The 12,585-nt window shown below is 50.3% G+C and overlaps 2 protein-coding genes across 3 annotated transcripts; one reads left to right on the plus strand and one right to left on the minus strand.

Moving 5' to 3' along the window:
* Positions 1–7,671, plus strand: ZBTB39 (zinc finger and BTB domain containing 39). 2 transcript variants are annotated; one of them, XM_019657680.1, is made up of 2 exons: positions 1–60; positions 1,588–7,671. In XM_019657680.1, the coding sequence occupies exon 2, from the start codon at positions 1,632–1,634 to the stop codon at positions 3,765–3,767; it is 2,136 nt and encodes a 711-aa protein (XP_019513225.1). In that variant the 5' UTR covers positions 1–60; positions 1,588–1,631; the 3' UTR covers positions 3,768–7,671. The 2 variants fall into 2 exon arrangements, with proteins under 2 accessions (XP_019513225.1, XP_019513226.1); XM_019657681.1 differs by lacking the exon at positions 1–60 and adding an exon at positions 88–405.
* Positions 7,672–9,812: 2,141 nt separating this feature from the next.
* ACKR5 (atypical chemokine receptor 5) lies at positions 9,813–11,975 on the minus strand. Its single transcript, XM_019657566.1, has 2 exons — positions 11,795–11,975; positions 9,813–11,294 (listed from the first exon to the last, which is right to left on the minus strand). The coding sequence occupies exon 2, from the start codon at positions 11,276–11,278 to the stop codon at positions 10,079–10,081; it is 1,200 nt and encodes a 399-aa protein (XP_019513111.1). The 5' UTR covers positions 11,279–11,294; positions 11,795–11,975; the 3' UTR covers positions 9,813–10,078.
* Between the last annotated feature and the right edge of the window lie 610 nt (positions 11,976–12,585).

Genomic DNA, 12,585 nt, shown 5'->3' on the forward strand with positions numbered 1-12,585 from the left:
CGGGCCGGGGCCTTTGTGTGAGGCGGCGGTGGCGATGGTGCTCGGGTCCCGCGGAGCCGGGTAAGCGCGGCCGGGCAGAGAGCTGTCCCTGGCCGAGGCCCGACCCCCGTCCCGTCCTTTCTCTCACTCTCGCTGTGTTTTTTCCTGCCCGCTCCCCTGGGCCGGACCCAACCTCCCTGGCCCTGCGCCGACCCCGGCTGGCCCCGCCGCGGATCCCTTGCTCCCTGGCCGGCCCCGCGCCCTCCCGCCTCTCCCCTCACGGAGTCGCCCGGGCAATCGCCGGTCTTTGGGGAGGGACCGGTGCGCGCGGTGCCCTCCAGATGGAGTGCCCCAGCCCGATCCAGCGGCCTTCTTCCCGGATTCGACCTTCCAGAGGGGAGACTGCGGCGCCACGGGATAGTCAGGGTGCGCTCTCGGAAGTTCAGAATCTGCCCCCTTCTTACTCCCCACTCAGGCTTCCCACTGCCCCGACCTGCTGACCGTTGATACGTGGCCACCAGGGCCCGGGAGATGCTTGACTGGTACCCAAACAATGCTCAAAAGCTTCCTGGGCCCCAGAAAAAGTTGGGAATTACTAAAATGTGGTGAGGTGGAGAAGGGGGGCTTGTGTTGCGCAGGGCGAGTTGTGAGACAGAACGAGAATGCGGTTAGCCCATCTTTAGGCTTGTAGGACTCGAAAAGGGGGAAAAGTGGTATTGAGCAAGCCTTTTAGGAGTCTTGCTATATAATTAGATGCGTCAAGATTTACTTGATGCATTCTTATGGCATCAAGTAAATCTCTTAGTTCTGGTTAACATAAGCATAAACCCCAGAAAGGGTGGTAAAAAGAAATAAAGCATAAAGTAATATTAAGTACCACGGTTGTGGTCTACTTTGCTTTACTCCTTTGGGTTCTCAAGTGTTTTAACTTCTGAATGGCTCTGGGTTGTGAAGAGACGAGAGGAGGCAGGTAGCACAGGTAGGGAGAGATGGGAACTCAAGAATGAGCAAGAAAAAAAATGAAATGAGCAAGAGATTTATTTAGAGACTGAAAGGACACAGCAATGTTAGAAAACTAAACGGTGGAGTGGAGCAGCCTTATCTTTTCCTCAGCAGCTAATGGAACTTTGATAATTATGTTCAAGTATGTATATGGCATTTGGCATCGTGAGGGAAGAGAATGTACTCGATGAGATAGGAAAACTTGTATTCAGGAGAAAATTAGGAAACTAATGTGAGAAAGATTTGAGCTAGTTGCTCTGGAAATGAAGTGTAAGATTGTGTCTGAGAGGATGCCTCTGGCTTGGCTCTATGACACTAGCTCCTGTCCAAACAGGCCTACAAACTCTTACTCTTAAGGACCAAAGTACAGATTTTTTTCCAATACTCTTGGATTTTGTCATAACTCTGTATTTGGATGTATGCAGGGAGAGAGGTCATTCATTGTCCCGTCATTTTTGCTGTCCTTGCCCCTAGCAGAATGGAGCAGCTTTCCATGTCGGTTCACTCCTGCCCCCCCAACCTGGGGCTTAGAAACACTCAGACTGATGGTATTTTCTCCTGCAGGGATGTGTTTGGCTATCCAACTTTTCCTTTTGCTGTCCACAGATTAACTGTGCTGATAAGAAAGCAACTTCATAGGAGCTGCTAAGATGGGCATGAGGATCAAACTGCAAAGCACCAACCACCCCAACAACCTGCTGAAGGAACTCAACAAGTGCCGGCTCTCGGAGACCATGTGCGATGTCACCATTGTGGTGGGGAGCCGCTCCTTCCCAGCCCACAAAGCTGTGCTGGCCTGTGCGGCTGGCTACTTCCAGAACCTCTTCCTGAATACTGGGCTAGATGCTGCCAGGACCTATGTGGTGGACTTTATCACCCCCGCCAACTTTGAGAAGATTCTGAGCTTTGTCTACACATCAGAGCTCTTCACAGACCTGATCAACGTTGGGGTCATCTACGAGGTAGCTGAGCGTCTGGGTATGGAAGACCTCCTCCGGGCCTGTCACTCCACCTTTCCTGACCTGGAGAGCACTGCCGTGGCCAAACCCCTGACCAACACCAGTGAGAGCCACTCCAGCACCCTGAGTTGTAGCTCAGCAGAACCTGCCCAACCCCTCGGAGAACTCCGGGGTGGTGGGGAACACTTTGGTCCTGATAGAAACTATGTGTTACCTAGTGATGCTGGAGGAAGCTATAAAGAGGAAGAGAGAAATGTTTCTAGTGACACTAACCATAGCCTGCCTCAGCCTCAGCAGCCACTGCCACCAAAGACAGAAGACCATGATACTCCTGCTCCTTTCACGTCTGTACCTAATATGGTGACTCAGCCAGTCCTAGGCACTGTTAGCATGGGCATCCAAACTAGCACAAGCTCCTGCCAGCCATACAAAGTTGAGAGCAATGGAGACTTCAGTAAAAACAGCTTCTTCCCTCCTGACAATGCAATAGACATTACCACTGGGACCAACTCCTGTCTGAGCAATAGTGACCACTCGAAAGATCCAGGCTTTGGGCAGATGGATGAGCTCCAGCTGGAGGACCTGGGGGATGATGACTTGCAGTTTGAAGACCCCACCGAGGAGATAGGCACAGCTGAGGAGGTGATTGAGTTGAGTGACGACAGTGAGGACGAGCTGACTTTTGGAGAGAATGACAGCAGAGAGAATAAGGCCATGCCTTGCCAGGTGTGCAAGAAAGTTCTAGAGCCCAATATTCAACTGATCCGACAGCATGCTCGGGACCACGTGGACCTGCTGACAGGCAACTGCAAGGTCTGTGAGACTCACTTCCAGGACAGAAACTCCCGGGTGACTCATGTTCTGTCACACATTGGTATTTTCCTCTTTTCCTGTGACATGTGTGAAACCAAGTTCTTTACCCAGTGGCAGCTGACCCTCCATCGACGGGATGGAATATTTGAGAACAACATCATTGTCCACCCCAATGATCCCCTGCCTGGGAAGCTGGGTCTCTTTTCAGGGGCAGCCTCCACAGAGTTGAAATGTGCTGCCTGTGGGAAGGCATTGGCCAAAGATTTCCATGTGGTCCGGGGCCACATCCTTGACCATCTAAACTTGAAGGGCCAGGCCTGCAGCGTCTGTGACCAGCGCCACCTCAACCTCTGCAGCCTCATGTGGCACACTCTCTCTCATCTCGGCATTTCAGTCTTCTCCTGCTCTGTCTGTGCAAACAGCTTTGTGGACTGGCATCTCCTAGAGAAGCACATGGCTGTGCACCAAAGCCTGGAAGACACCCTCTTCCGCTGCCACTTGTGCAGCCAGAGCTTCAAGTCGGAGGCTGCCTATCGCTACCACGTCAGCCAGCACAAATGCAACAGTGGCCTTGACCCGCGGCCTGGTTTTGGGCTGCAGCACCCAGCTCTCCAGAAGCGGAAGCTGCCAGCAGAGGAGTTCCTGAGTGAGGAGCTGGCTCTGCAGGGCCAACCTGGAAACAGCAAATATAGCTGCAAGGTCTGTGGCAAAAGATTTGCCCACACGAGCGAGTTTAACTACCACCGGCGGATCCACACGGGCGAAAAGCCATACCAGTGTAAGGTGTGCCACAAGTTCTTCCGAGGCCGCTCAACTATCAAGTGCCACCTGAAGACGCACTCAGGGGCCCTCATGTACCGCTGCACAGTCTGTGGCCACTATAGCTCCACCCTTAACCTCATGAGCAAGCACGTTGGCGTGCACAAAGGCAGCCTCCCCCCCGACTTCACCATTGAGCAGACCTTCATGTACATTATCCATTCCAAAGAGGCTGAAAAGAACCCTGACAGCTGACTGGGTCCCGGCAGAGCCAGGGGGGGCTCCCAGGCGACAGCCAGGACGTTGATTTTGTAATGGCTGTTGGTTGCTCCCCAGCCGAAGTTACAATTTTGCCTTGCTAGGAATTCTGTCTTGTATTTAAAGAAGAAAAAGGAGAAATAGCACATGAGCTGTTACTGTTTTTGAGAAGCAACGGCCCTACCATGTTTACCTCCTTACCTATTCTTGCCCATGAGGGCTGTGTTTTTGGTTCTTTTGAGGCTGGTCTTGGGATCTCGTCAGGCAGGTGCCAACTAGATCCCCTTCCCCAGTCTCTCGAGTTTTAGTTTACTGATAGGTTTTATGCTGCTAAGAATCCAACCAACAGCCTCACTGAACAGAGGGGGGTGGAGAGAGGTTTTCACTGTGGGTATTACTGCCAGACCTCCAACTGGGACAACTATGAGAGAGATTTTGGGAATGTGGTGATTCAGAAAAGACTAGTCAGCAGGGCAGCTCACTCAGGTTCCAGGCCCAGCCCTCAGCAGAGAAAAGGTGTCAGGGATGGAGGTGCCTGCTTGTTCTATGGCTCTGATCTGCTGATTGGAAAGTAAAATCTTTCGGCAGCCAGATCCAGACTGGGGAACTAAACCTGTTTAGGTTAGAAAGCTTTGGGATGAACCCCTGCCAGCCAGAAGTCCTGCAGTGCCACCAGAAGTGCCATTCTGGGTGGATAGAAAGGGAGGTTTCTTTTTTCTTCTCAATTCCAAAGAAACATGATTTTATGGAGTGGTTGGCCCAGGATATCAGGCCTTCTCTGCGGGGCAAAGAGGATAGGGAGCCACTTCAGTATAGTCATCTGTTATCTGGCCACCTCCAAGGACCTTGAGTTTCCTGATAGAGAGGTGGGGATGTCTCTGACAGCAGCAGCCTTGCCTTAATTTACATGCAGTCTCCCACCCAGGAGTGTGACTTGTGTAGATGAGAAGAGCCCATGAGGTGGTGGAGTGGTGGATACGAGCCCTTCAGGATTAAAGGGACCAAGGAACTGGTGGCACACAGTGGGATGTGTGTTCTGTCTGTCCCAGTTGGGTAACCTGTTGTTTACTTTGCAACTGGGCAGGAGCTTTGGCAGCTCACCTTTGACCTGCTGGAATTTACCCTGATCTGTCTTTTCATTTCTGCCAGGGGGCGCTATAGGTTGGCAACTGGTTCAGACCCTCCCTAGGTGGCTGGGAAATGTGTCTGCCCAGTCTATAGGGTTGGTTGGTTTTGTTCTTAGTTGGCTTTTGAGGGGGGGTCTTGCCCAAAGAAGGCATGAGGGAGAGGGCCCTCAATCTTGTGTACTCACTAGGTGGCACCTCAGTAACTCATACTACCTCACCTGCTCAGGCGAGCTCTGGAAGTCCCTGGCCTAGGCCCTGACATTGCCCCTGGGGGGACTCAGCAGCACTCCGGGCTGTTTCACAGCAAGTGGTTTTAATTAACTAACAAAGCCGTTTTGGATGTTAATATTTATTTATTTTTATTTTTGTATATGTATTACCCAGCATCTCTTTTGGTTAAGAGACTTCAGGAAAATGAGTTTCTCCCCAGCACACGACCATATTCCAGGGGACAGTCCTGGCCAGAGATTTGGGAAATAGGCTAGAACTGGGGGAGAACATGTCAAGCCTTTAAACAAATTCTTTTCTTTATTCCCAGATAGTCTCTTGCAGAATAAACCCAGGGAACCCTTTAGGTAGGAGAAAGTTGGGGCTTGTTCAGTTCCTAGGCCTTCCATTCTGTGATGGAATAGATCGGGGACTGAGCTGAGGGGATCAAGTCACATGAAGGATCTTTTTTGCACATTTTCTCATCCTTCCTAAACTTGGGAAGTTATATTAAGACATACAGGCAAACCCTGTTGGGCCTGCTGCCTCTCTCCCTAGCCCGAAACGGATAAAGCCTCTGAGTTGGAGTGCATGGCTCTCTGGTGGGGTGATCATTATATGAGGGACTTGTACAAATGGCCACCTTTCACCATCTAAATCCAACTTGTGAAATGTTCCTTTGGGACATTCTTATCAGAAAAGCAGTACTGAGACTTTTCATCCTTGACTAGCTTCTCCCTCTCTCTCCCACACTGACCATTAGAAGTTTAAGAAGGAACATGTGTTAAAAGTCCACCATCAAGTGTCTGCAAAGCCTTCTTAAGCCTGAGTGATTCCTCCCAGACTGTTGGTGAGGACTGATTTTTGAATGGCCGCATTTAAGAGAGGTGGTACTTACTGGAACCCAGCCAGATAGCCGAGAATGGATCAGTATGCTGGAGAAACCCTTTTCCTAAACAGAGGGCATCATGGATGCTGGGTAGTCTGTATACTTAACCTGAAACTGTGAAGTATTCCCTTTTTGCCAGTAAACCAAAAAGCAAATCCTTGAAACTTTGCCTCTGAAACACTAAAAAAACTGCACCTCCCTGATCCTCCTGAGGCCAAGTGGTTGATCAGGTCGGCCTGGTTGGTCGCAGTCAGACATGTAGCAGGTTCAGCAGCTCATGAGGCTCATTGACCAAACCCTGTTTCTCCACGTGTCCCCCATATTCATACCTGAGCCCTCTCTCCGTTTGGAGTCATGTTTGCTGCCTCTGCCTCTAGCTCACCCTTTTCTGAAATGTTTTACTTGAAACACTATATTGTGGCAAAGGGCACGCTAGGATACCTGGTGGAAGGTATTCATTTTATTTTGGGTTTTATTATTTCAACCTTCTGTTCATTTGAATTTGTTGCACCCTCTGCCCTGGAGCCCAGTTTAGCACTGTCTCCTGCTGTATTGTTCTGAGGTTCTATTTGACCCTTGAATGTCTTTTCTCCTCCCTTTTCCTCCTGTTTCTTGTTCTGTACCCTGGACCCACTAGGTAATTGGCATAGCCCTTTGTTTAAAAATTAAGAATTTCAAGATGGCAACTGTAGAGCTTTAAACCAAGCACGAGGCCATTCCCAACCTGTTTCCTAAGGGAAAGGGTAATACTTGTATGGCACGCTGGGATAAACAGCAGAGGCTGCATGTGGCCAGAGGAGGGGATCAGTAAGTATCCTAGCTTCTGGGACCCACCGATGACTCACTGATGCCACAGCACCCACTGAGAAGCTCTGCTTTACCCTCATATTTAGTCCTAAATGTTAAGATGCCATGGGTTCTCTATAGTTGATGGCTAATTGGGAAGAAAGGAGGTGAGGGTAGGGGTCTGGCCCAGGTGACCCCTAAGAACCAGAAAATGAGTAAAAGTTCTATTTGACTTCTCTTCTGATCTGTCAGCAAGCACTCTTTTTGTCTTCAGGACAAGCCTTTGGGTTTAAATACCTTCTTGCCAGTCAGGTTTTGCTACTGATAAGTTTTCTTTCTCTTCCGGCCCCCTGCTGTGCCCTATTTTCCCAGCTTACTCAACGGTGGAAGTGAATTTAAATCCCTTTATAGATGGACACTGATTTTGTTGGTGTGGAAGGAGGCTGTGTGGAGAAGTCGGTGCCCATCTGGGAGTCCCTACACATCCATTTTCCTAAAACCTGCACTGAATGAGTCAGGAAGCAGGGCACACAGCGTTCATGTCAGTGTGGTTACTCATAAGCTTTACATCAGGATGAAAATAAAACTGTTTGGATTTCCATGTTTCTTTAACACCCTTCCTGTGTCCAGTCCACCCTCCCCTCCCACCTCTACTAGCTCAAGTTTCTTATGAAATGGAGAAGAGTTGTTGACGTCTAACTCCTTCCATTAAATTAATAAGTACTGACCTCCTAATATTTAAGTGTTTACTATCTATTGCTGTAAAGTTTTGTATATTTTGTAAACTTTCCCCCCCAAATAGTAGATGTCTAAAATCGTTGTACATCTGATTCTTTTATATTCCATTGTTCGGCACAAAGTGTGGTTTTTTATTTAGAATAAAAAAAAGGAAATCGGATATGGAAGTTCTTTTCCTATTTGCTGTGATCATGCTCATCGCATGAGTTCAGAATATCTGTGCCGCCATCCCTTCAGCAGCAGTATTCTGCTCAGCAGAATTCTTTCAGGTAGTACATTTTTCTTTCCTGTAGCTGGAACTCCCCAGGGTTAACTTGTTGACCTGTTTATTGTGGAAAATTAAGTCAATGACCCATCCTTTTCAGGGAGACATCCATGAGGGGAATCGTCTGTTGGCCCAGAGAGAGCAGTGGAACTCTGCTAAATGTCTATTTGGACTCAAGATGTGGCCACAAATTGTCTTGCCAGTGCCATTTAATTCACTGTGACATGGTATGTTGGAGTGGAGAGAGACGAACAAACACAGGAGGTGAAAGTTAGGCATCATTTCCTGTTGAAGATATGGTGTGATGTGGTCCATTTGGTCTCAGACCACATTGCCCCGGGCCTGGCTCCCAACGCTGAACAGTCAGCACAGCCAGTTCCCTCTCAAGGCTCCAAGGAAGTATTCATGCTGCCAGGGTGATAACTGGTTGACGATCTTTGGGAAGTGGCCAAGATCTGAGGTAACCTGGAATGTGATATGTAAAATTGGATTTCCTTTATGAAACTCCTGGAACCCAAGTCAGAGGAGGCAGTGATAGGGGAATTGGATGTTGGCTTGGTTTTTATGTGGGCATAAGGGAAGAAAGTTTCTTTTAATGCGTTTTCTGCATTGTTAGGTTAAGCCCTTAACTGCAACCCCAGGTCACAACCCAGTCTCTCTTGGTTGAAAAAGCCTTCAGCTCTGTGCCACTGAGCACCTATTGGTAGCGTAAGACCCTTTGAGGTTTGGGCCCAGTGAGCAGGGGGACTGTAGATACAGATCCCCCCCCTTCCACCCATGCTCCTGACAAATGGGTACATACACCAATTGGAGCACGTGTTTAATGCATCTGGTGAATCCAGTTTCATGTTTCTAAAAGCAGAGGAGACAGCACTCCAGGTCATTGAGGAGTTATTCCAAGTTAAACTTGACAGACACACAGTGCTGAGCAGGACAGAGGCTCTCAGTGGTTATGTCCACAAGCCATCCCATCTCCAGAGGCAGGATTAAGACCAAGCCTTGGCACTGGTGGACTTGGACCTGTTCTAAGGCTTTTACTTCAGTCAGAGTTCTTCATGGACATGGTCCTAGTTTCCCAAACTGACAAATGAGCTTTTCCAGAAGTCCTACTTGTTAAGAGATTTTCTTTTCCTACCTATAGGACAATTGTGAATAGAAGACAGATAAATTATTTAAAAAACTAGGCCAGAGAAAAGTATACAGGTGAGAACTGACAGAAGAATACTAGAACTCTGCCCTGTGACAGAATTGGAAAATTTCTACTTCCCTGTCCTGTGAAGGGAACAAAGGCTGAGGGACAGAGCACCTGTCAGTGCCTGCTGCTGGCTGCCCCAAGGTCTGCGCCCAGAATGGATGTCCCTGGATATTCTCCTGTGATCTGGAGAGAAAGGGAGCAACTGTTGGTAGTTTAAGACCCTTTGAGGTTTGGACCCAGTGAGCAGGGGCACTGTAGATACAGATTTCCACAGGGGTGGGTTTCTGATAACGTCTTTCCTTCGATCCAAAATGTATAGATCCAAAGCTGGGAGGAGATGGGCTGTGAGGAGCCCATCTTCACTGTCCCATCTGGGACGGCTTCTCTGCTTTGGGGGGAGGGGAGCAGGATGAACAAGCCAGGGGGAGAGTATCATTAAGGAAACGGAGAGTTTCCTGGAGGGCGGAAGGGGGTGGAGAACAATTCTGCCAACCCAGCTGCTGGGTGCCTGGCGCTCAGACCTTGGCTCCCCCACCCCCCACTGCTTCCCCACTCCCTGCATTTATCACAGCACTGAGGATGCACTGCTAGGAAACCGTCCTGCTGAGGCCTCCTGGTTCCTTGGCCTCTGGCCTCTTGTCCCCACAGTCGGCATGCTGTGCTGGGAGATAAACAAGCACACAAACACAAAAGGAAAGTTTTGTGAGGTTCCTGTGGAGCTCACTCTTTCCGGACAGGGTAATTTCTGCAATGAGTTTGTCTAGTTTCTGCTAAGCATCTCTTTAGCCTTAGCGCCTTTCTCAATCACTGCTGCGAGTGCACATTTTTGCAGAGATCCAGAGCCATGGCTGTTTCTATTATTTATTTCATCTTTTTTCCTGTGTGACTGCATTAAACACAAGGAATGAGACAAACAGTACAACACCAAGGACACGTTCTTTATCCCTCCTTGCCCCTTTTCCCTCTCCCCACCTCAAGATACAAGATAAACTCGAAATTGACCATGAGTGTTCTGACCCTCTCCCCCGCTCCCTCTCCCCACAAATCTCTCCCTCACACCTCCAGCTTTCTGCTTCACTGAGGGAGAGACTGGAATCTACCTCAGCTGGCTATAAGAGATTGAGGAGCAGAGATGGGTGAAGTCTTTGGTGCCTGAAAGTTCAGGCTGGAGTGGTGGTAGGGGCCTGCTGCAGTGGGCTGGGTGCCCTCCTTGGTGATGATGATGGAATGCTGAGTGGAGGAGGAGGAAGAGGCACGTCTGCCTGCCCCAGCCTGGACCTTGGGAAGGTAATGAACCACAGCGCTCAGCAGCCGGCTCCGGAAGCTAGGACTGAGAAAGTTGTAAAGGATGGGGTTGAGGACACAGTGGAGCATGGAGAAACAGTCAATGATGTCGTAGAAGAAGTAGAGCAGGTGGACCAGGTAGCAGTGGAGGGAAATTTGGGTCCCGTGCAGTGTGAGTAGCAGCAGGGTCACATGGTAGGGCAGCCAGCAGATGACAAAGACAGCTATGTACGCACACACCAGCAGGCAGTTGCGCCGACCCTCGGGCCATCCTGCCTGCCGAAGCCGGCAGACCGTCAACATGTTGAAGACAGCGATAAGAGGGAAGGGCAGCAGGAAGCCCAGGATGGTGGTGGAAAGGGTCACCACAAGGGCCCATGTGCTGTAGGTTTCAAAAGGTGCCAAGAAGAGGCACATAGGCTCAGAGCCCTCCAACAGCTGGATGTGGACCACCTCGGGCAGCGGGATGATAGCCGAGAGCACCCAGACAACTGCACACACCGCCCGCCGCACTCGGTGCTGGTAGCGCTGCCAGGAGGGAGAGGCGTGGGTGAGGGTGACGTAGCGGTCAATGCTGAGGCACACCAGGAAGAAGATGCTGCTGTACATGTTGGCAAAGTAGAAGTAGTGAGTGAAGCGGCAGGCAAAGCTGCCCCAGAGCCATGTGTAGTCCAATGTGACCTCCAGCATCCACACGGGCAGACACAGGACAATGCCCAGATCCGCTATGGCCATGTTGAGGATGTAGAGGCCCAGCAGCCCTGCCTGGCCCGAGCAGCGCCAGTTGACCCAGATCACCAGGAGGTTCTCCACCAGCCCGACCACGAAGATGGCTAGATAGAGGACAAAGAGGGCCACTCGCTTGGTGCTCTCGTTGAGCTCAGTGTGGCACTCAGGCATAGTGTGGTTGAAGAAGTAGAGCAGTTCAGTCCAGTTGTGGATCTCTCCGATGTCGCCGGCAGACCCGGCAGTGACTTCCTTAGAGGGGCCGGACTCCATGCTGACCGTGACTGACATCAGGACCAGCAAATGCCTAGTGGGGAGAAGAGAGGGTTGGAAGAGAAAGGAGACCTGGAAAACAGCCTTGTGTCCCCCAGGTAGCAGATCACAGGGACCAGGAGGCTTTGGGGAAAGATTCTGGGTCTGAAGAGACAAGAAAGGGAAGCTGAGCATTCTATAGTACACAACTCAGCTTTGACCCAAGGGCAGAGATACTTTGCTAAGGGTCCTCCGTGGCGGGAGAGACCAGAACTCTGCGTCAAACCAGATTTCTTCACAGCCTGGCCAGTGCCCCCCTTCTCCAGCCCCAGGGGGTCTCCAACCTCCACTTGTCTCCTGGCTCTTCACCCCTTGGCCCATTCACGCTGGTCCTGCTTAGGGGCCCTTGCTCTGTCTTGCCGTTTGGACTATGGGTTTGGGACACACACACACACACCCCTCTAATTCATCCCTAGGAACACCTGTGGACCATGCAGTAAAGGAAATGGTCTCCAAGCCCCAATCCCTTCTTCCCTGAGAGAGAGTGACACTCGCCTGCGTTTCCTTCGGAGCACCAGGGGGTCTGGACTGTTGGGGAGCTGGGAGGAGGCTGGAAGGACTGTGGCAGTGGGGCTGGCTTTGCTTTGGGCTTCAGGGCCGCCCTTCTCATCCGGGAAGCAGTATCACTGGCTGAGGCTCTGTGGGAGAGGATTGGGGTTTTTCCCAGTTAGAGGGGAAGTCACAGCTAAACACCCAATGTATCCTAGTGGGGAGGAGTCAGGCTGCAAGCATTAAAATCTAGACTCCTCACTCACTAGCTGTGCAAATTTACCTCTTAAAGCCTGGGCTTCCTCCTGAAAAAGTGGGACAATAGTATCTACTATTAGGGGTGTTGTGAAAATTAAATGAGCCATCAAGGTGAAGTGCTCGGCACAGGGCTGGGCCTGTGTTAAGCGCTTTACATATGTATGTGTTTTACAATACATTCTCTAAATAGGCTTGGAATCCCACTCTTGCCTGTCTTGATTCCTACTACAGCAGAACTGGATGGGGGTGGGAGGGCTAAAATAAATTTGAAAATCAGTCAGACTTTTGATCACTCTGGCCCTTTCCCCACTGACTCACACCCACCTCCTGCCATTCTCTCCAGCCTTCATTTTTTTTATCTGAGTTGAGAATCTGGTGATATAGGAAGATTGGATGTGGGGTGAGGAAGGGACAGCATTGAGCTTCAGGGAGACTCCTGGATGGAAAGGAGGAGGACAGCATCCTTTCCCCCATTGTTCCATACTTCTCATGAAGTGTGTGAGTGTGTGTGTGTGTGTGTGTGTGTGTGTGTGTGTGTG

Source organism: Hipposideros armiger, unplaced genomic scaffold (assembly GCF_001890085.2).
Source record: "Hipposideros armiger isolate ML-2016 unplaced genomic scaffold, ASM189008v1 scaffold_277, whole genome shotgun sequence".
NCBI classification, from domain to species: Eukaryota; Metazoa; Chordata; class Mammalia; order Chiroptera; family Hipposideridae; genus Hipposideros; species Hipposideros armiger.

Coding starts and splice junctions, on each gene's coding strand:
- ZBTB39 (XM_019657680.1), top strand. CDS start 1,632: ATGGGCATGAGGATCAAACTGCAAAGCACCAACCACCCCAACAACCTG.
- ACKR5 (XM_019657566.1), bottom strand. CDS start 11,278: ATGTCAGTCACGGTCAGCATGGAGTCCGGCCCCTCTAAGGAAGTCACT.